Genomic DNA, 22,811 nt, shown 5'->3' on the forward strand with positions numbered 1-22,811 from the left:
GCGAGAGAATAATGGAAGGAAAAACACCCTTGTTGCACAAGTGATATTTCGGATGCCTTGAATTCGAGACCTCACAGCTGAGGTATCATATTCAAGTGGGACATTACCTCTTGTTCAAAAACTACGTTACTTCAGGGGGGGGGGCGTTCTCAACAAAGTTTTGATTACTATCAAAAGCTTTCCATTGCTTGTTACCAAGTAAGTTTTTATGAAGAAAACAAAGTATTTTGAGTAAACAGCAATATCCTCTGTATTTAAGAGCAAAACTTGAAATACATTAACGGACGTCAACTATAGCCTAATTAGGTTTGTATAATCCAAAGAAGAATCTTTTGCCAGCCTGATGGTGAAATTCAATGCAATTTTGATTTGGTATCATCATCATTTAGGAATGAACTGACATTTTTGGCGTAGTACTCTCTAAATGCAAAAGAGGGAAAAGGTTTCGTAAGGAACCTGTCAGAAAAACAATAGCAAAACTGATTTCGATCTTGGGGCCCCTCTTTAATATTTCAGAACTGTAATGTACGGCTTTGAGTTGTTTACCTAAGCTACAAATGTGTTTAATTTACAGAAATCCGCAGCCTTCAATTCCATTCTCCTATCCGACGATTGTTCTACGACTAAAAAATCCACAACTGACAGCGGAGACGAAAAGGTAAAAGCATTAAGCTGTATGTTTGTATTTTTTCCATTACGTCGCGAACGAACACGGCAAGCCAATTAATTTGTGGAGTCGAATTGTTTGACTCAAAAAGGTCCGCCCTTGTTACTTCGCCGAGTAAAAGGAGAACCATGCAATTTCGAGGCGTATTTATGTGAATTATTATAGTATTCAACTTTTAAAGTATCATTTAAACCATAATGCACTTCATGACAAACGGTTACAAACGTATTTGGTATAGACCAACTCGCTCGATCCAAGGCAATATGTCCCTTTTATTTTAAGAATGATAACCATACTCTCACTTCTAGTATTTATAACGTTTTGCTCCTGATGGTTTGATGTAGTAGTTTTTTTACACTTTTTATCTTTCTTGTGCTTTTTAAATTGCCGTTTCTATATTTTAGTGTTGCTTTTTAAACCATTGTTTTTATTCGTGTTAAGTGCAGTGATGCCTGGCATAAGGCTCTTTAAAAAATTTATGTTATTAATATTATTGTTTAACGTATTTCTTCCCTTTAAAGACATCGCAAACTGCAAGCCTCGCTTGTTATACAGCCGATGAAACACTGCGTGCACGCTTAGCCTAAAGTAAACCATCCGAAATTGAACTATTAATTAAGCGAGGTTCTATGGTGTACCTCCTATTGTATACATACCATGATGCCACTCTCGTCTCCACCCCCCCCCCCCCCAACACTCCCCCGACGTCTCCTTAATTACGGCCGGTAATGGATTTACTAAAGGCATGGAAAGCTTGGTTTAATTTGACTCGTGATCAGAATGGACAGGGGGCACTTTGTAAAGAGTAGTGAGATGTGGATATTAGCAGACTATGCAGGGGCGACATATAATTATCTATGTATAGTGAAACGAAAGAGGCCTTGGTTAGTCTCCTGAATAAGGGGTTAGTGTTTCTCGGATGTTCGGTTTGTCTGTGTTTGTATGTTGTTGTTGTTGTTGTTGTTGCTGCTGCTGCTGCTGCTGCCGCCGCCGCTGCCGCCGCCGCCGTCGCCGTCGTCGTCGTCGTCGTCGTCGTCGTCGTCGTTGTTGTTGGCGGCGGCGCTGCTGCTGTCACTGTCCCAAGCTCTGTTCCTATCGTTCTCGTTTTCGTTGTCATTGTCGTTGTCGCTATCGTTTACACTGTCGTTGTCATTGTCGCTCTTGCTGTTGTTATTGTTGTCGCTTTCGCTGTCGATGTCAGTGACGTTGTCATTTTCACCGTCGCTTTATTCTTGTTTTCGCTATCCCCGTCGAGGTCGCTGTTGCTGTCGATGTCAGTGACGTTGTCATTGTGCTGTCTCTGTCGCTATATTCGTGTTGTCACTGTCAATGTCGCTGGCGATATCGTTATCGTTGTTGTTGTCCAGTGTAAGCAGAGACATGGAAATGAGCTCTGCTCTCATTACCATCGTCATGATGACAGATTACTGTTTTCCCGAACCCGGAGTAGACTACCAACCATGATTATAAAGGCTGATGTTTATGTATTTGATTGTTCTATAATGATTAATAGTGTATGATAATTCATCCGGGAAATGAAAGGTAAATACGTGATGCCAAAACACCTGCCTTGGTAATAGAAACCGGTTAAATATTACTCGGCCTTCTGCTTTTATAAGTAATACAAAAAGCTGCTGACGTAACAAATCACAAATATTTGCCTTAAATTGTTTTTTAGGAGATGCAAGTAACTGTGGTTATTTTGTTCAAAATGTGATTATAACCAGAATGTAATCAGCCGATAAGTTTTTATAGTCTAGAGATATGTAAATTAATTACCTGGCATGCAAAAGAGCAACACAACATAGTTAGGATGTGTCAACTGCCTTACGACTAAAATGACACTTCGGCTCAAGCTGTGCATGGTGTTTCTGACCACAAGCAAGACCACGATGATTTGCCCTTCGAATGGGACGTTAAGTCGTCGGTCCCGTGTGTTTTTTCACCCCGGTGTTCGTAGTTTAATTGGCAGTATATTGCGCCACAGCACATTGTATACCATTACATTGTGCTATGTTAAAGGAGCTGGGATCGATTTCACATTGAGTTAGGACTAGTCCTAGCTTAGGACTAATTCTAGGAGATATGAAAAACGTATGGCTCGTCCTAAGTTAGGACGAGTAACTCGTCCTAACTAGAGATGAGACTAGTCTTAACTCTTTGTGAAATCTTTGTGAAAAATACTTTCTGTTGAAGCGCTATTATAAAGGAAGCCACTTTTATTAGTAAATCAATTTGAATATTTGTATTTGATTCTGTCTCGTAGGAGGACAATGCCAATTGCAAGGCTGTGACATTTGACGACAAAAACCATGAAGAAACACCAGAGGAAGGCATTACGCATCGGAAACTATACGAAGCCATCATTGAGAGAGAAAACGATGCGTAAGTATCTACGCAACTATTTACGTTAAACGTATCAATCTAGAAAACAATGTTTAGATTTCCAGCACATTTCTAAGCATAAGTTTGTTTTACATGAATAACCTTCAACATGTTTATATTATTAATGTGTGTTTGAACGCTACAAATCACCTTTTTTTTTCAATGCAAGCACAGGCCGTCCAGGAGGGGCAAAAGATGTTGTTGTGTCATCAAAAAAGATGTGGCCTCCCAGACCTAGCTCATAAATAGGTCGACATTTATATACTATACATTACACACTCTTAAATTGTTGTGAAAAATAAAACAAAAGATGGCAAGTGAAAGCAATACACAAACGATGGATTCATATAAAAACTACCAAATTAAAACTAAGGCCCCTACTTGTCAAATGGTTCTAGGACATACCATAGAGAAAGGACAGACATACTATACTTTAGTAAGCCTTTTTGAGGAATGGTGGACACAATACTACAACACTATTTGCTTTTGGAAGATTTGTATGTATACACCCATCAAACAGTGTACTCCTATAGTGTCCACCATATCTCAAAAAGGCTAATGGACAATGACGCGTACGATTTATTTAGACATAGCTTTATATCTGTAGCCGCCGATTCGGACGCAGCCTCAAGTCGAGTCCTTTTAATTAGATTCATTGCTTTCAGATTGCTATTCTTTATTCATACACCACCTGCGGATATAGGGGATGAAGCTATTACAATACGAGGGTCGTGGGCTGTGACACTATTATTTTTTATAAAAACCCAACTGTGAACGGCCTCCAGTCTTAAAGGCACTGGACACTATTGGTAATTACTCAAAGAAATTTCAGCATATTAACTGACTTGGTAACAATCAATGGAGAGCTGGTGATAGTATAAAACTTTATATAAAAAAAATGATCCTTATACTATATAGTTTTTGAGAAAGAGGTAGATTTTACTCAACTATTTAAAGTCTTCAGGACTGAAGCCTTTTTAGGCATCTAAAAGCACACAAATCTCTTTAAATTTCTATGACCAAACGAGTCCATATTTTCACAGATTTATTATTTCATGCATGTTGGGATACACCAAGTGAGAATACTGGTCTTTGACAGTTGCCAAAGGTGTCCAGTGTCGTTAATTGAAGCGCAACATTGATGTTGTTTTCTTCTACCGATACAGAGCCAGCGCAAGTGGCATGCAGCGTTTGACTCTCCGGTTTCGAGACAAGACACTCGAAGACACTTTCCACCGGGAGAAGGAGCGCCAGAGCCCGGTAGGCATCTGGTGCGCTGTGCTGGTCATGTTCTTTAGTTTCTGCGTACAGCTAGCTGTTCTACCGAGGTGAGGTTCAAATCGTTTGAAGTTTTCATACATTAAATAGACATTCGGGGAAATGGATTGAATTGTGACCTGCACAATCTGCAGCTTCTCAATAGTTTATAGGGCATGTGTGTTGGAGTTGAAGAAAGCAATTTGTAACATTTCAATGTTTTGCTACAGACTAAAACTAACAGACTTCGACGTAGTATTATGGGATCCCTTAAACACTAATTGCACTGTGTGGACATTACCTGCCAGACCAATACACAGTGCCTGTAATGTTAAACAGCGCCACCAATCGATGAAGACTAGTGAAACTAAAAGTACGTAGTTTGTAAGAGAAGAACTGTAACCGTGATTCCAGGAAGCTTTTCAATAAACCCTATTCGAAACTCACATCAAACTGGATTGTTTACTCAGTCCCCACCAGATTGCGTGGGTAGTCGAAACGTCAACGAGACGTTCCAGCAGTTTTTTGTCGCTGTGTTCTATTAAATCAAGTTAATTTTTAAAATAGAGTCGCTTTGTGTTTTACATCTCATCAAAAAATAGTGTATGGGTTTTTAAAAAAAAATGGTTTCGTGCTCAAACACCGAGATAGGACACACTAATGACACATCACCATTCAATATATACTTAAAAAAAGACAGAGGCTGGCTTACGCTCTAAAATGGGAAAGATGTTGTAATGTCGATCCGAACGTTTCGCAAACTAGACTAACAAAACGCTTCTGCGCTCTATGCAACAAGGTACAATGACAATCAGAATGTCCGGTGTGGCAGGAGATTCTGTCCCCCACAAGCCGAACTGTGTACGAACTACTTCCTATAGCGCCCTCTTTTGAAGCATCCTCCCCCCAGCCCATGCTAATTTCCCACACGGGGGAAATAATCTCCGGTTGTAGCAGCAATAATCCATTAGGGGGACATTGTTTTATATACAAGAACAGAGTAGCAATTGGAGGTAATAACTTCCGAGCTCGGTATAGCCAACCAACTCGCGTAGAAGCACTATCTGTCAAATGCCTGAAATTCACCTCTTCCGACTGACCATTAGTGGACAATGTCAAGTCCAAGGGAGCGACAAATTGATACCTTGGGCAAAGTCGTAGGTCCGTCATCTCTGGAGCGAGAGAGAGAGAGACAGAGGTTTAATTTTGTTTGCGTTAATTAAAGGTTACCGGCATAACGTTCCACCACGCTCTTGATATCAGTACCCATTGAATCGTGGAGGCATGGTTGAGCGGATCAATTGATGTGAACACTGAGTCGTCATCGGTTTGTGTAACTTAGATTGTTTTAACCATGTAGAAATGTTATTTCAGTAAACTCTTCTCGGATTGTGTAGTTCTGTCGGGGATTATTCTTCCTGCAGGAAGAGTAGCTGCTCCGCAAACGCAATTCGAAAATGACGTTCACATTGTAGATTGATTTATGTATACAATCTATAAGGTTGAAGCAATCGAGCAAAACAGGAATACTTTGCAAAAAATTAGCAATGCATACAAAATGATGCTCAGCCAAAACAAGGTAATCAACAAAAATAAAGTCACAAAATATTCTGCTGATTATTTGCTAACAAGTTTGTCTTGTTCATTTTGTGTTCTATAGAACATCCGTAAGTGCCATCACCTTCAGTGTGGGCATCTTTCTCCTCGTCCTCATCGCAGGCGTTTCAATGGCAACTAACTTCCAAAACCGCTACCCGGATTCGATGATCCGGTTCGCCAGCTGGATGGAGACCACGTACCTTGCGAGGACGCTGATGGTCACGGGTGTTGTGTTAATCGTTGCGTCATCGGACGTTGTAGACATGGTAAGAACACTTTTTTCCTTTGACTTTTCATGTACTTAATTCAGAATTTGGTTCGGCGCGACTCTGGAGCGCCTGTCTGAATCGTGTATTGCACACTCTTCCTTGTGTGTATGTTTGTTTAAAGGCAGTGGACACTATTGGTAATTACTCAAAATAATTATTAGCATAAAACCTTACTTGGTAACGAGTAATGGGGAGAGGTTGATACTATAAAACATTGTGAGAAACGGCTCCCTCTGAAGTGACATAGTTTTCAAAAAAGAACTAATTTTCCACGAATTTGATTTCGAGACCTCAAAGTTTAGAATTTGAGGTCTCGAAATCAAGCATCTGAAAGCACAAAACTTTGTGTGACAAGGTTGTTTTTTCTTTCATTGTTGTCTCGCAACTTCGACGACCGATTGAGCTCAAATTTGCACAGGTTTGTTATTCTATGCATACGTTGAGATACACAAAGTGAGAAGACTGGTCTTTGACAATTACCAACAGTGTCTTTAACAATATCCATTATTGTATTCAACAGGCAATGTGTGAACTTCCAACAGCAAATATCACCACGCCCGATGCACAGGACCCGACTTGTATCTATATTCGCTACTACACTTACACAGGAATACTGGCCTTGGTAAGTGACTCTTTCAATTGGCCAACAGTCAAAATACTGCTGCCTTGTGTAACATACCAACTTGGTGTAACGGGTTAATATGCAAAATTATGTAAATTTTAAATCGGTTTAAAACGTGTTGGTAGAGCTACACAAATCAAAGTCGTAGACAACATTAATGTAATGTTGTGTATGATCAACCATACATGGAATAATAAACCTGTGAAACTTTTAGCTCACTCCGTCTTATGGGTAAGGAGAAAATGTTTATAAAAGAAACATGCACAACTTTCATTATTTTAACATATTATTTTCCTTTGTTCTTCGTGTTTTGTTATAGTTTTGTTTAGTTTGTTTTTACTAATTTTAGTTGTTGTTATTTTAACAGGTTGCTATAACCGTCATGGTGCAAGTGACACAGTTCATCAAGATGTTGTTAATCATGACAATTGGCTTGGTCTACACGTTAATGAATCTCTTCTTTTACCAGGATATTTTTGTTACGTATGACTTCTATCAAACAGAACAATCAGAGAGGTAGGTTCCTCCTTCTTTTTCCTCTTATTCTGTTTGTTTTATGCGAGATCGCCCAAAAGAAGGCTAAGAGGTGCTTCTGTTACAAGGAGAAAACTTTTGAAATGAAAGTAATCCGGGGAGCTGAAGTTTGGAAATGATATTAATCGTGAAAGGGAAGGTCTATAATATGTTTGGTAACCACTCTCATTGTACAAACAGTTTGGGAGAAGTGCAGAGTGGACATTTAAGAAATTGCTCAAAACAGAAGTGTAGTTTATTAAGTTTGGTTTTTACCCATACACCGATGTGTGTTAGCACTGTATACTCAGTACTTTCCCGAGTCCTGTGAACAAATATCACAGACATGTTACTCGGGTGGGATTCGAACCCACGACCCTTGCAATTCTAGAGCAGTGTCTTACCAACTAGACTACCGAGGTTGCCCGGTAGCTAGAGGCAGTTCGAATCCTATGTGTTTTTTTGGCACCGGGTACCGCAACGATATAAGAGATGTTAAATATCTCTTTAACATCTCTTAGAACTGTAGTTATTTTAACTAATGGGTTCCATCTTTACACTGCGCCTTGTGCTATCATCCATGAATTCTGTGCAGTAGACGAACCTATCTTGATGGTATTCAGATAAATATTTTTGATTAATTTTTGATTTTAGAATTGCAGATGCAGCCGGTCAGGGTACTCCAATGCCTCGGATAGCAAGTCGATATATCATCAGTTATCAGCTCCTAGCGGCTGGGGCGGCACTCATTTTCTACAACAGATTCGTGAGTATTTATTTGTTTATTTGTGTATGCAAGTCTGAAAGCCACTTACTCCTTGGGCTGAGCAGTGTACAGTACTGGGTTGTATTTGATTGACTTATTACACAAGTTGGTATGGGAAATGGCCTCGAATTTATGAGTACTAAAAACAAATAAGTAATAAATCAAAATTCATGTTTTAAATGTGGGTGAAAAAAATCAACTAGGACTAACCAGCACCACCGGGCAAGGATTCATAATTTTATTAACAAACGAAAAAAATAGAAACGCAAACCAGTTACCAAAGATGGTGAATTTCATTCCTGATTAAAACTACAAAGTAAAAACTGTTTCTTTCAGCCAGAAAAGCCATTGAAAACTGCAGATATTGGAGAGTATCTGGTTCATTTGAGCAACACTTTGTTCTTCTGTGTAATCGTATCAATTGAAGGCATTTATCATAAGTTGTGTTTTTACTCTTTTGTCTTAAGTTATGTATTGTCCCTTATACCTTAATCTGGCAAATTTTACGATAGTAGAATCGTATAAATATAATACAATAGTCCACAAGATTAAACCAAATGGAAGCAATGGAACAGACATCTTATACCACAAGACAATTAGGAAAATCAAACAGCCGTATGCTACACATAAAACAAAACTGATATTTACATTAAATAACAGACTGTTTATGTTCAGGTTTTAGCAGATGAAACTTCATAAAATAAGCAGCTTCGCCAACCCAACGTTCAGTGACTATTTAACTCGAACATGTTTTACTCAATACACGCTGCCCATAATTACCAAACACTCTAAATTTGCAGAGTATTATTGCAAAGAGGGTGTGTCAGTAATCGTTTCCAAGAAAGGTATTAACCGGGATAGTTGTCGATTTAGGAGTTGATATTCTGATATGTTCTCCCAGTTGACCTTGGTGGTTTGCTGACGGCTTCATAGTCGGTGTTGGTGCTGCCCTCTGGCCGAGCGTAGTCATACTCTGGGCTGTCATCAGTCTCTACTTTACCTGGTTGGTAGTAGGTGTGTTGAGTGTCAGGTGCTTCTGAGCTTGGTGTTGGGTCATTGTGCACACTGACTTGGTGAATCTTTATTGGCTCTTTGGGATCATCTGGCCGAGCGTAGTCATACTCTGGGCTGTCTGTCTCTACTTCAACTGATTGGTAGTAGGTATCGTGTGTGGTTGTAGCCGTAGTAGGTTCCATATATACTTTGTTTTTGTCCTCCGTTGGTTGCAGCTCCATGTAGAGATCTGCTTTGGCTACATTAGTCTCCTTCTCCTTGGTGATCTTAAGATGTTGATGTTTGATGAGGAGGAAGATGTTGATGATGAGAGAGATAATGAAGAGGATGAGACTGGTGAGGGAGGCTACGAGCCACGGTGTACCAACCACGTTAGATTCATTGCTCTTGCTGGGAATGGTTTGACATGGCTGGCAATAGGACATATTGAAGTTAGATTGGTCAATAATTGGTTTGAGTGACGTTTCGTATGCCACGATGGATTCTACTGATGACAAAGGGTGTTGAATTATCATTTGACCAACAGTTATTGGTCCGATTGTACATGACCTGTTCATTCCTGTGAATGGTGTCGTGACTAGGGAGCCCGGGCTGATTTTACATTGATAAGAACCACCGTCGTGGCCTGCAGTAACACTCAGCTGTAATGATCTCATTTGTTCTTTACTATCTATATTGCAAGTCGATGCATGGCTAGTACTATTCGTAATAAACTGCATCTGTACTGGTGGGTTTCCTATCTCAGCAGTGCAACTCATGTTTACCGTCGTTCCTTCTTGTACAGTGAAAGGACCGTTAGGGGTGCAGATGGGGTACATGGCAGATGGGAAGTAAAGCACTGTTAAAGTGACAGTTTCTGCTTCTACCACTACAGTCAGGTTACTAGAGTCCCTCACTTGGCAACCGAACACTGCTGTGTCCTCCCTGGTAGCATTAAAAATAAGCGTTTCGATCTGAGTGCGAGCCGAGGACAACCTTACAACAAGCGTGTATCTTGGGTCCACACCCATTCCGTTTCGGGCTAGTAGTTGTTCCTGGCAATCCACGGAACCAAACCGCGTCCACTCAACGATATAACCCGCCATCAAGCGGGAAGCTATACATTCTAGTTCCACTAAGTTACCCTCTATTACAGGATCATTCCGTGATGGTCCTAAGAAGGTCACACTCTGTGCATTGACTGCTATGGGCGTCGTATCCAGGGAACACATCAGCAACAGATGAATCAACCAACAACCTCGATCCATGATTGTAGTGTAGACAAGTTACTTGCAATCAAGACGAATAAGACACTATATAAAACGGCGGTTTATTTCCCGACTGTTTTTATTTAAAATCCTCGGAGCATTTACCTCGAAGTAAATGGCAAAGCCGTTCACCAAACTGGGTCTTTCATTTCTCTAACCTGTTTACAGCTGCACTTCGAGGATGTTTGATTTCAATGGTTTTGAATAGCTATATAGATGCAAATTAGTCTTTCTACAAACACATTCTTCAAAAGCTGATACTGGACATGAACTTCCTTGTAGCTGAATTGATCCGGGTACTAAAACCAGCAGCACATTGTGGCGTGGCATCAGGCTCGTTAGTTGTATACATCAACAACGATTCGTAACTCATGGAGACACTGAATGAAAATTACTTCAATGGAAACGTGTGTGTAAGCTGATTTGTAGCTACATTCCAAAGGGGAATTTATGTGTCAGTTAAACGTCAAATTCAATGCCGTTTTGAACGGATTTTGTCAGTGACTCAAACATAAATAACTTTAAGTTCTTAGTACAAAAAAATTTCAGTAAAAGTAAAAGTAAATGTTTAGTTTAAGTAATCGATTATTTCATGCTATTTTAGCCTTACACCCATGTGTTTAAACACTTTTTACTCAGTATTTGTTGCCCTAGTGCTCTGAAACCAAAAATAATATTCTTTACAATCCCTGATGCAAATTTCACATAATTATACTTTATTATAATAGATGTTAAATTTGCACCGGGATAAAGCATACTAATTTTATAAATATTTATTATATTATTTGATTATTGTTTATTAACATAATGTATTTTGTTCATTCTTTATTTTGTTACAGTTGGAAAGTACAAACAGACTTTTGTTTTATTGGAAGCACGAAGCGAGGAAACAAAAGGAGGAAGTTGGCAAACTACGAATTCGGAATGAGGCCCTGGTCTTGAACATCATGCCCGCCCATGTGGCGAAGCACTTCTTACAGAGCAAACGGAAGGACGAGGTGAGTGATTACGTATGACCCATGTGGGAATAATGCTAAATTAAGAAACACTAAACAGCTGTTGCCCAAACAAACAAAACATAAAACTTCATCTTGATGTTCCTACACGTTTTTAATTATTAATTAGGTGCTACATTTTCCCATTTTTTTTTTTCAAAATAGACCAAATTCAAATACATAGTTTTAAAACTATCAGTGTAAATGTTTAAAGGATTCCAGTACTTTTTCAAAATGTCCACAGATTTGAAGACATGATAGTGGAAAGCTTCCCCCCCCAAAAAAAAATATTACTCTCTAAGGTTGTGTAGTTTTTGAGAAATGAGTAAAACAAGTCACAGATAATTTGGTCTCAAAAGACCAAAATTATTTTAGCATGTAAAATCCCCTTAACCAGTTATGATATTATACCAAAACCATAGCATAACTGGTTAATACGTTTTTATATGCTAAAACTGAGAAAAAAAATATTACTTTTACTCATTTCTCAAAAACTACAGCACCTCAGTAAGTAAAATTTCAAGGGAAGCTTTCTACTATCATAATCTTCAAACTATGTAAGTTTAATGTAAATCTGTGGACATTGTTTTTTTTTTGTTAGGAAAATTACTCCAAACAATATTGACCATCAAAACTTACCTCTTGGTGGGAAGCACTACACCTGTTGATGCTGTAGGCCTATAACGTTTTGAGAAACAATACCCTTCAAATAAATGTGGTTTTAAAAAGATGAATGGATTCAAAATCATTTCAATCTGAGAAACGTTTATGCATGAAACGTTTTTTTCAGAAGGTGTTTTTAAATTACGGATTATTTATGTTGTGTGGACATAACCGTTTCCGGTCTTCTTTGGAAGTGAAATTTTCACGAGTTAGTTTACATTTTTAAGCCTAATAGAATTAAAGCATTCGAACGGTTAAAAACAAACAAATCTATGCATGTTTTTATTTTGTTATTGTTCCGCTTAACAATAAGAGTTGTTCAGAAACTTAAGTAACTATTTCCTGTCATGTATTTCTGTCAGGACTTGTACGCTCAAGACTACCCCGAAGTTGGCGTCATGTTCGCGTCGATCCCAAACTTCTCTGATTTCTACAGCGAGGATGCGATTAACAACCAAGGAACTGAATGTCTACGATTCCTCAATGAAATCATCAGTGATTTTGACACAGTAAGTGGCGGAGTTCCTTAAAACACTCGATGATGTCATGGTATTTATTTGAACAGTTGTTAAAGGGTCTATGTAACTTTCGTAGGACAAAAAACACAATGTCCACAGATTTACACTAAACTTACACAGTTTGAAGATAATGATAGTAGAAAGCTTTTCTGAAAATAGTACGTGCTGAGGTGCTGTAGTTTTGGGGAAATTAGTAAAACAATGTCATGAAAATAATTTTCGTCTCATGAGAAACCCTGTAAGTTTAATGTAAATCTATGGACACTTGAAAAAGTACCCAAACCCTTTAACGTGTGCTCACTCAGCGCCTTCCAACATATTTTTTTCTTCAAAAGCTATACATGCTCTCTCCCAGATACAGATGTAGCTGCCATGTAATTGTCCTGTCCTTGTGCCTTCTTAAAGGGAAGGTACACGTTTGGTAATTACTCAAAACAAATATTAACTTAAAAACTGACTTGGTAACGAGCATTGGAGAGCTGTTGATAGTATAACACATTGTGGGAAACGACTCCCTCTGAAGTAACGTAGTTTTGAGAATGAGGTAATTTCTCACTAAAATATTAAAATACTTCTAGCTAGAAGTATTTTATTAGTATGTGAAAGCACACGAATTCGTTCAACAAGGGTGTTTTTTCTTTCATCATTTTCTCGCAACTTCGACGACCAATTGAGCCCAATTTTTCACAGGCTTGTTATTTTATGCTTTTGATGGGATACACCAAGTGAGAACACTGGTCTGTGACAATTACCAAACGTGTACCTTCCCTTTAAAGCTTTTGTACATTCGATCAAGTCAGTCAAAAGGCATATAGTGCCAAAAACAACGATTCCATTTTAGTGATACTGTATCTACAATTGGATAGGTTTAATGTAATGTGTTGGTGTGCTGTGATTGGTATCGTCGAAGTTGATTCTTTGGGGACTTCTTAAGATTCTGTTGCAATCTATTTCCATTGGAAAATAGAATTAGCTGTTGCAAAGTGCTTACCAACCCCCAAAACATGAATGAAAACAAACACGTTAATATTGCCTGACTTTGCGACCCTAGAAGAGTCTTTCTCTGTTTACTTGTACATGTATATTTAGTGTTTTCTGATCATATTTTGTGGATTTTATTTTTTGACCTTTTAATTATTTAGTTTTTGTGGTTAAAATTGTGCAAGTTGTTTTTGTGTAAAGCGCCTGGGAGCATTTTTAATGGATTTGGCGCTATATAAATGTTTTGTATTAATATTTTTGTTATTATTCTTGAATGCTAAATGATAACTCAACAAACTTGAACAGGTAACCAGAAGCAGTAAAAGTCCAAAGACATGAATAGAGGGAGATAGAGAGAGGGGGGAGGGTGGGGGAGTAAAAAAAACACCGAAACAAGCAAGGGGTTTAACCATGAATGAGAGGACAGAGGGGGGCACAAAAAGATGGATACACAAATGAAAATATCAACATGGAAACTGATTTTCACTGAAACTTACTGGCGCATTATTTCTCTCTTAATTATAGCTTTTAAAGGCCGTGCGGTTTCGAAGCATCTGTAAGATCAAGACGATAAGTAGCACATACATGGCATCATCGGGTATGGTAGCAGAGCCAGAGAAGATTATCTACGAAGGGGAACAGGAAAGATGGCAACACCTCGCTGACCTGGTAGAGTTTGGGTTCGCTCTCAGGGACACACTGGAGACCATCAACCAACAGTCATTCAACCACTTCATCATGAAAATAGGTCAGTTAATTAATATGGATTTTAAAGTATATGTAAAAGTCATCTAACACCGGTCGGCCAAGACGCTTTTTACTTATTGTATAAGGATTATATATTTCTGGTAACAAAACCAAATATGCCTCATAGATTAACCTAATGAATGTTGCTCACAGGACTGATGAAACTGTAAACAATTGTGCTTGCTATGTGAACCAAGTGTTCTGGATTAATTTATACGTTCACCAATCATACGGCGTTATATCCCATCCGAAGTGCAAACAAATTAAATGGTAAAGTATCTTATTCAATGATACAAGTATCAGGGCCCAATTTCATAAAGCCTGTAAGCACAAAAATTTTTGCTTAGCATGAAATCTCTTTCTTGATAAAAACAGGATTACCAACCAAATTTCCACATGATTTTCAGGATAAGTGAGCAACAGCTGATAACCAGTAACAAGCAATGTGCAAAAATGGAAATTTGGTTGGTAATCCTGTTTTTATCAAGGAAGAAATTTCATGCTAAGCAAACTTTTGAGCTTACAGGCTTTATGCAATTGGGCCCGGGACTGGAACTCAAACCCACACGCTGCTGATCAGAAACACCAGAGCTTCGAGTCCGGTGCTCTTAACGCTCGGAACGACACACCACAGTAGCGTTTGGTGGAATGTATTTCTTGTGCAAATGTAAAACAAATGAAAGCTGACAACTTGATTGTGTCAAAGAACTATAATGTTTTGCTAGCAACAAAGTTGATGGCAGTATACGCACTTTATGTAATCCACCATATACATAAACTGACAAACCTGTAGAAGTTTTGCTTTGCATCGATGCCAAAACAAAAATGAACAAAATGCTCACTGAGCGATGTACACTCCAAACGCGAAGTTAGATTATTTATTTCTCATCAAACATGGAATTTCAGACAAAAATGTTTCAAGGGATGTTTTCTACTATCATCATGAATAGACCGTGTAAGTTTAATGTAAATCTGTGATCTTTACGATTTTTGTGTATATCAATTCTGTAACGTTCCTTTAAAATGTATCTTTCGGATCAAATCGGCCACAAAATGGACCATCTCGCCATAGCTCTTACATGTAGTTTTGGTCGGTAAGCAGTTAACAACATGATAAACGATGCTAATTATGCAGTTTGATAACACTTGATGAACATTGATTAATTAACTCATTATCTACTTCAGGTATCAATCATGGCCCAGTGCTTGCTGGAGTTATCGGTGCAAGGAAACCTCATTATGATATCTGGGGTAATACAGTCAACGTAGCAAGCCGTATGGAAAGCACAGGCAAGCCAGGAAACATACAGGTAATCCCCGTTGTTAAATTTTACTGTTTTTATAATGTTTAATATTAATATTTTTATCCGTCCTGTAATGGGAGACTTTTGGGACGCTTGGTGGCAGCAGACTTACCAGGTTAAATCCATTGTTCTCGTCCAGGTGCGCACGCTCAGAACTACGTAAACAATGGAAATTTACCTGGTAAGTCTGCCGCCACTTAGAGTCCCAAAGTCTCCCATTGGCGCTTGCACTGTTGGAGTCGTATAAAATAAAATGAAATAAAAGAAAATTAAAGAAACTAATTTTGATAAAATCTGGGCCCAATTTCATAGAGCTGTTTCAGTACAAAAAGTAGCTAAAAGCACAACATAATTATGCTTATCATAATAAGGTTACCAGCCAAACTACCATGTCATAAATGACGTACAATTTCTGACTGGTATCCTGCTCGTTTCTGCTGAGCAGCACAATTTTAAGCATTATTTTCTGTTTGGCAGCTTAAGGAAATTGGACCCTACTCCAAGCTAATACGAAAATTCACTTTTTCGAATACTCGTAGGGCTGAAAAACGGTTACCCCTTCACAGTCTGAAAGGATGAAGGCATATGGGTATCATCCACTAGAAGCCGTTACTGACACTTACCAAGTTCCTTTAAAGCGGTTGTAACATGGCTTTAATTTATTTCTCGATTATAGGTTATTGAAGAAACGATGAAAGTACTGAAGAGATTTGGCTTTAAGTTTCAACAGCGAGGCTACGTCAAGGTCAAAGGGAAGGGTGACCTATTGACCTTTTACCTCATCGGGAAACATGAAAAAGATGACGTACTGCCAAATATGGTCATATAAAAACGTTTATGTCAACCTCTTTTCCACGGTCATTGAACTATCGACCCCTCACTAGCGCCACACCGTAGACCTGAAAGGCACCGGCTGTGATATCGAGTACCTAGGAAGCAAGGTTGATATTCTGTAAACATTCCAATAGAGTACTATTTATGACGTCATGTTTGGGAGATGAGTTAAACGAGATGCTTTTAGTTTGTTTTATATTGCGAAAGTTGCACAGTGTGCGATTGAGAATTATCATGGTGTATTTTAATTGTTTTTTGTCTAGATACTACAATTCAAGGGCATCAGTGTTTTGTCTTTTGTATTATATGTATTTTATTGTACAGAACAAGTTTAAATTATGTGTTGCAAGGGCTCGTGCAAGTTAACTGTTCTTGAAACCCCTTAAATATGCCGATACAAAAGTGTTAACAAAACGAAGGAATTACAACTACTTTTTAAGCTTTAACGCCAATATTATGATTATTATTATTATTATTATTTTATTTTATTTTTTTATCCAAGCCGCAAACCTTTGTTAGCTAGAGCACAGGCAGCCTTGATTTTCATGCGAGTAACTGGCAATAATATACCAGACATTTCATAGGTTTAACACAGGATTGTTAAAGATGAAAACAACATTGGTTATTTTTTACTCTGGAAGCTTGCTGATTTTATTAAGTTTGTCTTTTAAATAATATTCATCTGATATTAATTCCAGCTAAAAATGTATTCCTTAGGGAAGAGTGGAAAAAGGGGTGAGTTTTAAATGCTGTAGGATACGTAAATACAAAGTACTAAACAAAGCTTCTGAATTGATGTAGGTTATACAAAGACAAACAGTACTAGGTTTGGACTTGAACCTGTCACCTTCGGATTTACGTGCCGGCGCTCTACCAACCCTTAACAAAATAGTGAGACTACCAATCGGGATAGATAGATAGATAGATCAGTTTGTAGAGTGCCAGGAAATTACTCTAGACGTCACAGGTTTCAAGTCTCGCTCAAGTACATTTGTCTTTGTTCAACCTAAATTTTTGTAGATGTTAACTAATTCAAACCCCTTTGGTGTTTGTTACATTATTTCTGGTTATTTAATACTAGACAACACAATAAAATAACCCAGTTATCCGGAATGCTGACCTTAACTGGGTAAAATATTAATCCCAAACTTTTTATACAAAGTTCAAAATATCTATAAAAAGTATATTAAATATTTATTGTATTATATTTATGTATATTGAGTAAAATTGTTTGCAATAACATCCCACTGTGCAATTCCTAACAATATTTATATATTATTAGCTGTCGTTAACCTATTGCATTGTTGTGTATGACACAAAACAAAATGGAGTGCCGTGATAGGTCAAGACGTATAGGAAAACCGCGCAATTTTGAGGCATATTTGTTTGGATCATTGTTATCTACTTTTAAGACATCTTGCTCACCATATGCATTTCATAGCAAACATTTTTCATAGACCAACTCGTCTGATACATGGTAATGTGTCCCTTAACCCGTAATAGACTTTATTCACGTGACGTCACTGTAGTAGTACGCCCTCACGTACTGGACAAAATGTAGATAGGCCATTAAGCTGTTCCCCTGTTCTTATTAATATTGATCTTTAGTGGAGAATTGGACACGCAAAGGCACTTTAAAATAGGGGGTATTGTGTTATTAGCGCACAGCTTGCGAACCTCTTTATGGGAATAACATTTAAGAATGTTTGCATTTCGGGGGAAAATAATGTCAAACAATAATGTTGAACGCTAGACACTCTTGTACATTTACCAAAAACAGTCAACTAGGAAGGCATGAATAAAAAACTATAAATATGTATTTTTTAAGAGTGTAATAATACAGGACTCATTGCTTTACAGGCAAAGTATGCCTTTGTTTTGCTAGAACCATTCGATTGTTTTAATCCTACAAACAGTTAGATATACTAACCTGTAAAAAAATCATTTCAAAATGTATAGCGGTGTTTTAGATGTTACCGAAAATCTTGAGCAGTGTGGCCAAGCAGGAATTTTTTTTTTTTTTCAGAAATGTTTTCTCATGTTCTAAAAATTATTTGAATTCCCTCTGTAATACATGTTATGGTGATGATCTGTTGGTGTAATCACCAAAGGATAAACTCTCCCTTTAAGTTTACTTGCAACCAATAACGACGAACTGTTGTTGTAAACGAAATGTGGAATGATTACTCATTACCGAAACATACTATAATGTATAAAGCTGTATAAAACAATTATGCAACATTGTTCACATAATTTCTTATAAATGTTGGATTTCAGTAATTTTCTAAAGAGTGCCTTGTTATTAACTAATTTTATGACACTGCATTTTAGTTGCTCGGTCTACGTTCGCCTTGGTTGTGTAGAGATTGTAACAATAATGTGTGCTATATTATTATATCTTCGAATGGATTTGACAAATATGTTCAGTAGAATAAATATGCAATTTTAAAGATAAACCAAATTGTTTTGAATAAGAGTTCAACCAAACTTTGTTCGTCAATGATGTCAACTTTGATTTTCGAATTTTGAATCGAAAACAATACAATTATATTTTACATTATGCTTTTGCATTTATTTTGAAGTATCAGCTTTTGCATAAACATCCGATATCAATAATGGGTTTCCAATCAAATATTCAAACAATGATTACATGTTTCGTGCGCGTAGCAACAGATGATAGTATTTAAAATTGACAAGTGATGACGTCACCATTCTTGTTTGCAACTATTATGTACAGTAGCTCCAGCGGCCTTTTTCAAACGTCGGTTAAGACTCCATCTCCGGCTTCTGGCTTTTGGGAACACCGTATGGAAATGTTCACTGCTCCAAAAGTGAATATGGAGCCCAAGGTACTCACGACAGGGTTTGCGAAAAGGCCCTTATTTGAACAATGGAAATGAAGTTGGTTGTTTGTGCTATTTGTTTACTCTTGCCTTTTCAACGACTAGCCTTTTTGAGGTACGGTGGCCTCTATATGAGTGTTCTGGTTAGTTTGGGTTCATATAGACAAATTGAACCAATCCCAACAGTGTCATAGTATGGCATCCAAAATATCTCAAAATGGCTTGTGGCAGTGTGTGTGTTATATTACATGTATGCGTGTAACGTATAGTTTAAAATGCACCAAGCATCGATCCTTGTGGAACCCATTCAGGTTCTTTATTGTGATATCAGGGTTTTGGATATAGTTTTAATAATACAAATAATAGCATTTATAATGCGCACATATCCACCCTAAGGGATGCTGGAAGTGCCTAACAACGTAGCTATATTAATAATATGAGAGTAGTTACAGAAAAAGCAAGTAAGTTAACATAATTAAATGCAATTAAACATCGAATAACAACAACAAAATTTAGACGATAGGTTTTCAAGTTTGTTTTGAAAACATTTTGATCGGGAGACATGTTGATGGCTAGACAGCTACAGATTACACCAATGACAATGGCATTACTTTACAGTGCCTTAAATTATATCAAAGTGTGTGCAAACCGGACCAGGGGCCGATTTCACAAAGCAATAAAATTCATCGCAAGACAAATGTTCAGTATCACCATAGTGATTTGTATTGTGACATCACACTTTACTTAGCAACTATGATTGATTTGCAGTTACGACCAATCTAAGATCTTTGTGAAATCGGCCACGGGCTGGTTTGTTATGTTGCTGTTGTATGTCATTCCAAACTGCTCACTTTAAGTTGTACATTTTGTTCAATCAAAATTCAGGATATATTCTGTATTCCAATTAAAACATTTAATTTGCGGAATGCAATACTTGTGAATGATGTCAATGTTGATTAAGGATTCTATTGTGTCCTTGTGGGTTGTTTATTTTCGTTGGTTAAGCTGTAAGTGCCACAAGGGTAAGCACTGCAGATTTATCGATTTCTCGCCAAAAAAAAATAGAAAAGAAAACAAAATACATGGGGGTAAATCCAGCAGATTTACAAAAAAAAACAATCACAAGGATTAAGTCCAGCAGATATAATATCTTATGTCGGCCCAAAATCGAAAAAAATCACCAGGGTTAAGTCAAGAATATTTATTAATTTTTCGGCCAAAATCAAAAGGGGTAAGTCCAGCAGATATATCAATTTTCGGCCAAAAATCACAAAGGGTAAGTCCAGCAGATTTATCAATTTTTGGCCAAAATCGAAAAAATCACAGGGGGAAAGTCCAGCAGATTTATCAATTGTCGGCCAAAAATTGAAAACAATCACATGGGGTAATTCCAGCAGATTTATCATTTCGTCATTTCTTTTCTTCCAAAAATAGAAAAAAAATCACAATTCAGTTCAATTCAATTAAAAGAAAATCACAAAGGGTAAGTCCTGCAGATTTATCAATTTTCGCCAAAAATTGAAAAAGTCACAAGAGGTTAGTCCAGCAGATTTCACAATTTTGGGCAAACAAATCGAACAATCACAAAGGGTAAGTCAAGCAGATTTATAAATTTTCGGCCAAAAATCACAAGGGGTATTTCCAGCAGATTTATAAATTGTCGCCGAAAATCGAAAAAAAAAAACCACAAGGGGTAAGTCCAGCAGATTTATAAATTTTCGGCACAAAATTTCGAAAAAAAACACAGAGGGTTAGATCAGCAGATTTATCAATTTACGGCCGAAAATTAAAAAAAAATCACAAGGGGTAAGTCCAGCAGATTTAAAAAAAAAAATTGCCAAAAAATCGAAAAAATCACAAAGGGTAAGTCCAGCAGATTTATCAATTTTTGGCAAAAAATCGAAAAAATCACAAGGGGTAAAGTCCAGCAGATTTATCAATTTTCTGCAAAAAATCACAAGGGGCAAGTCCAGCAGATTTATCAATTTTCTGCAAAAAATCGAAAAAATCACAAGGGGTAAGTCCAGCAGATTTATAAATTTTCGACAAAAAATCACAAGGGGGTAAGTCCAGCAGATTTAACAATTTTCGGCCGAAAATCGAAAATATCAAAAGGGGTAAGTCCAGCAGATTTATCAATTTTTGGCCAAAAATCACAAGGGGTAAGTCCAGCAGATTTATCAATTTTCGGCACAAAATTTCGAAAAAAACACAAAGGATTAGATCAGCAGATTTATCAATTTTCCGCCAAAATTCGAAAAAAATCACAAAGACTAAGTCATGCAGATTTAACAATTTTCGGCCGAAAATAGTAAAAATAGCTCAAGCAGATTAATCAATTTTCGGCAAAAAATCACAAGGGGTAAGTCCAGCAGATTTATAAATTTTTTAGCAAAAGATCGAAAAAATCACAAGGGGTAAGTCCAGCAGATTTATCAATTTTCTGCAAAAAAACGAAAAAATCACAAGGGGTTAGTCCAGCATATTTATAAATTTTCGACAAAAAAATCACAAGGGGTAAGTCAAGCAGATTTATCAATTTTCTGCAAAAAAATCGAAAAATCACACGGGGTAAGTCCAGCAGATTTATCAATTTTTGGCAAAAAAAAAAACAAGGGGTAAGTCCAGCAGATTTATCAATTTTCGGCCAAAAATCGAAAAATCACAAGGGGTAAGTCAAGCAGATTCATCAATTTTTGGCAAAAATCACAAGGGGTAAGTCCAGCAGATTTATAAATTTTCGACAAAAAATCACAAGGGGGTAAGTCCAGCAGATTTATCAATTTTTGGCAAAAAAATTACAAGGGGTAAATCCAGCAGATTTATCAATTTTCTGCAAAAAAATCACAAGGGGTAAGTCCAGCAGATTTAACAATTTTCGGCCAAAAATCGAAAAATCACAAGGGGTAAGTCAAGCAGATTCATCAATTTTTGGCAAAAATCACAAGGGGTAAGTCCAGCAGATTTATAAATTTTCGACAAAAAATCACAAGGGGGTAAGTCCAGCAGATTTATCAATTTTTGGCAAAAAAATTACAAGGGGTAAATCCAGCAGATTTATCAATTTTCTGCAAAAAAATCACAAGGGGTAAGTCCAGCAGATTTAACAATTTTCGGCCAAAAATCGAAAAATCACAAGGGGTAAGTCAAGCAGATTCATCAATTTTTGGCAAAAATCACAAGGGGTAAGTCCAGCAGATTTATAAATTTTCGACAAAAAATCACAAGGGGGTAAGTCCAGCAGATTTAACAATTTTCGGCCGAAAATCGAAAATATCAAAAGGGGTAAGTCCAGCAGATTTATCAATTTTTTGCAAAAAAATCACAAGGGGTAAATCCAGCAGATTTATCAATTTTCTGCAAAAAAATCGAAAAAATCACAAGGGGTAAGTCCAGCAGATTTATCAATTTTCGGCCAAAAATCGAAAAATCACAAGGGGCAAGTCAAGCAGATTTATCAATTTTCTGCAAAAAATCGAAAAAATCACAAGGGGCAAGTCAAGCAGATTTATCAATTTGCGGCCAAAAATCGAAAAAATCACAAGCTTGCAGACTTATCAATTTTCGGCCAAAAATAAAAAAAAATC

The 22,811-nt window shown here is 37.3% G+C and overlaps 2 protein-coding genes across 2 annotated transcripts in view; one reads left to right on the top strand and one right to left on the bottom strand.

Annotated features, from left to right (window-relative positions):
• The window catches only part of LOC139949900 (adenylate cyclase type 3-like), a 75,510-nt gene extending 55,369 nt beyond the window's left edge, over window positions 1-20,141 (top strand). Inside the window, exons 8-19 of the mRNA XM_071948471.1 lie at window positions 575-658; window positions 2,934-3,052; window positions 4,219-4,380; window positions 5,970-6,174; window positions 6,698-6,799; window positions 7,167-7,315; window positions 7,967-8,078; window positions 11,179-11,337; window positions 12,360-12,506; window positions 14,022-14,244; window positions 15,429-15,553; window positions 16,224-20,141. Of these exons, the coding sequence (XP_071804572.1) occupies window positions 575-658; window positions 2,934-3,052; window positions 4,219-4,380; window positions 5,970-6,174; window positions 6,698-6,799; window positions 7,167-7,315; window positions 7,967-8,078; window positions 11,179-11,337; window positions 12,360-12,506; window positions 14,022-14,244; window positions 15,429-15,553; window positions 16,224-16,376 (1,740 nt within the window). The 3' untranslated portion in view covers window positions 16,377-20,141. The remainder of the gene's footprint in view (window positions 1-574; window positions 659-2,933; window positions 3,053-4,218; window positions 4,381-5,969; window positions 6,175-6,697; window positions 6,800-7,166; window positions 7,316-7,966; window positions 8,079-11,178; window positions 11,338-12,359; window positions 12,507-14,021; window positions 14,245-15,428; window positions 15,554-16,223) is intronic.
• On the bottom strand, window positions 8,948-10,339 carry LOC139950046 (uncharacterized). The gene is made up of 2 exons (XM_071948677.1): window positions 9,253-10,339; window positions 8,948-9,105 (listed from the first exon to the last, which is right to left on the bottom strand). Exons 1-2 carry the CDS (start codon window positions 10,337-10,339, stop codon window positions 8,948-8,950), a joined length of 1,245 nt encoding a protein of 414 aa, XP_071804778.1.
• Window positions 20,142-22,811: the final 2,670 nt, after the last annotated feature.

The sequence above is a fragment of the Asterias amurensis genome, chromosome 17, assembly GCF_032118995.1.
Source record: "Asterias amurensis chromosome 17, ASM3211899v1".
NCBI classification, from domain to species: domain Eukaryota; kingdom Metazoa; phylum Echinodermata; class Asteroidea; order Forcipulatida; family Asteriidae; genus Asterias; species Asterias amurensis.

Excerpts from the sequence above, each read along its gene's own strand:
- LOC139950046 (XM_071948677.1), bottom strand. The coding sequence starts at position 10,339 with ATGGATCGAGGTTGTTGGTTGATTCATCTGTTGCTGATGTGTTCCCTG. Across the intron at positions 9,106-9,252 it reads GGAACCTACTACGGCTACAA|ACACTCAACACACCTACTAC; the intron begins CCACACACGATA and ends CAGAAGCACCTG.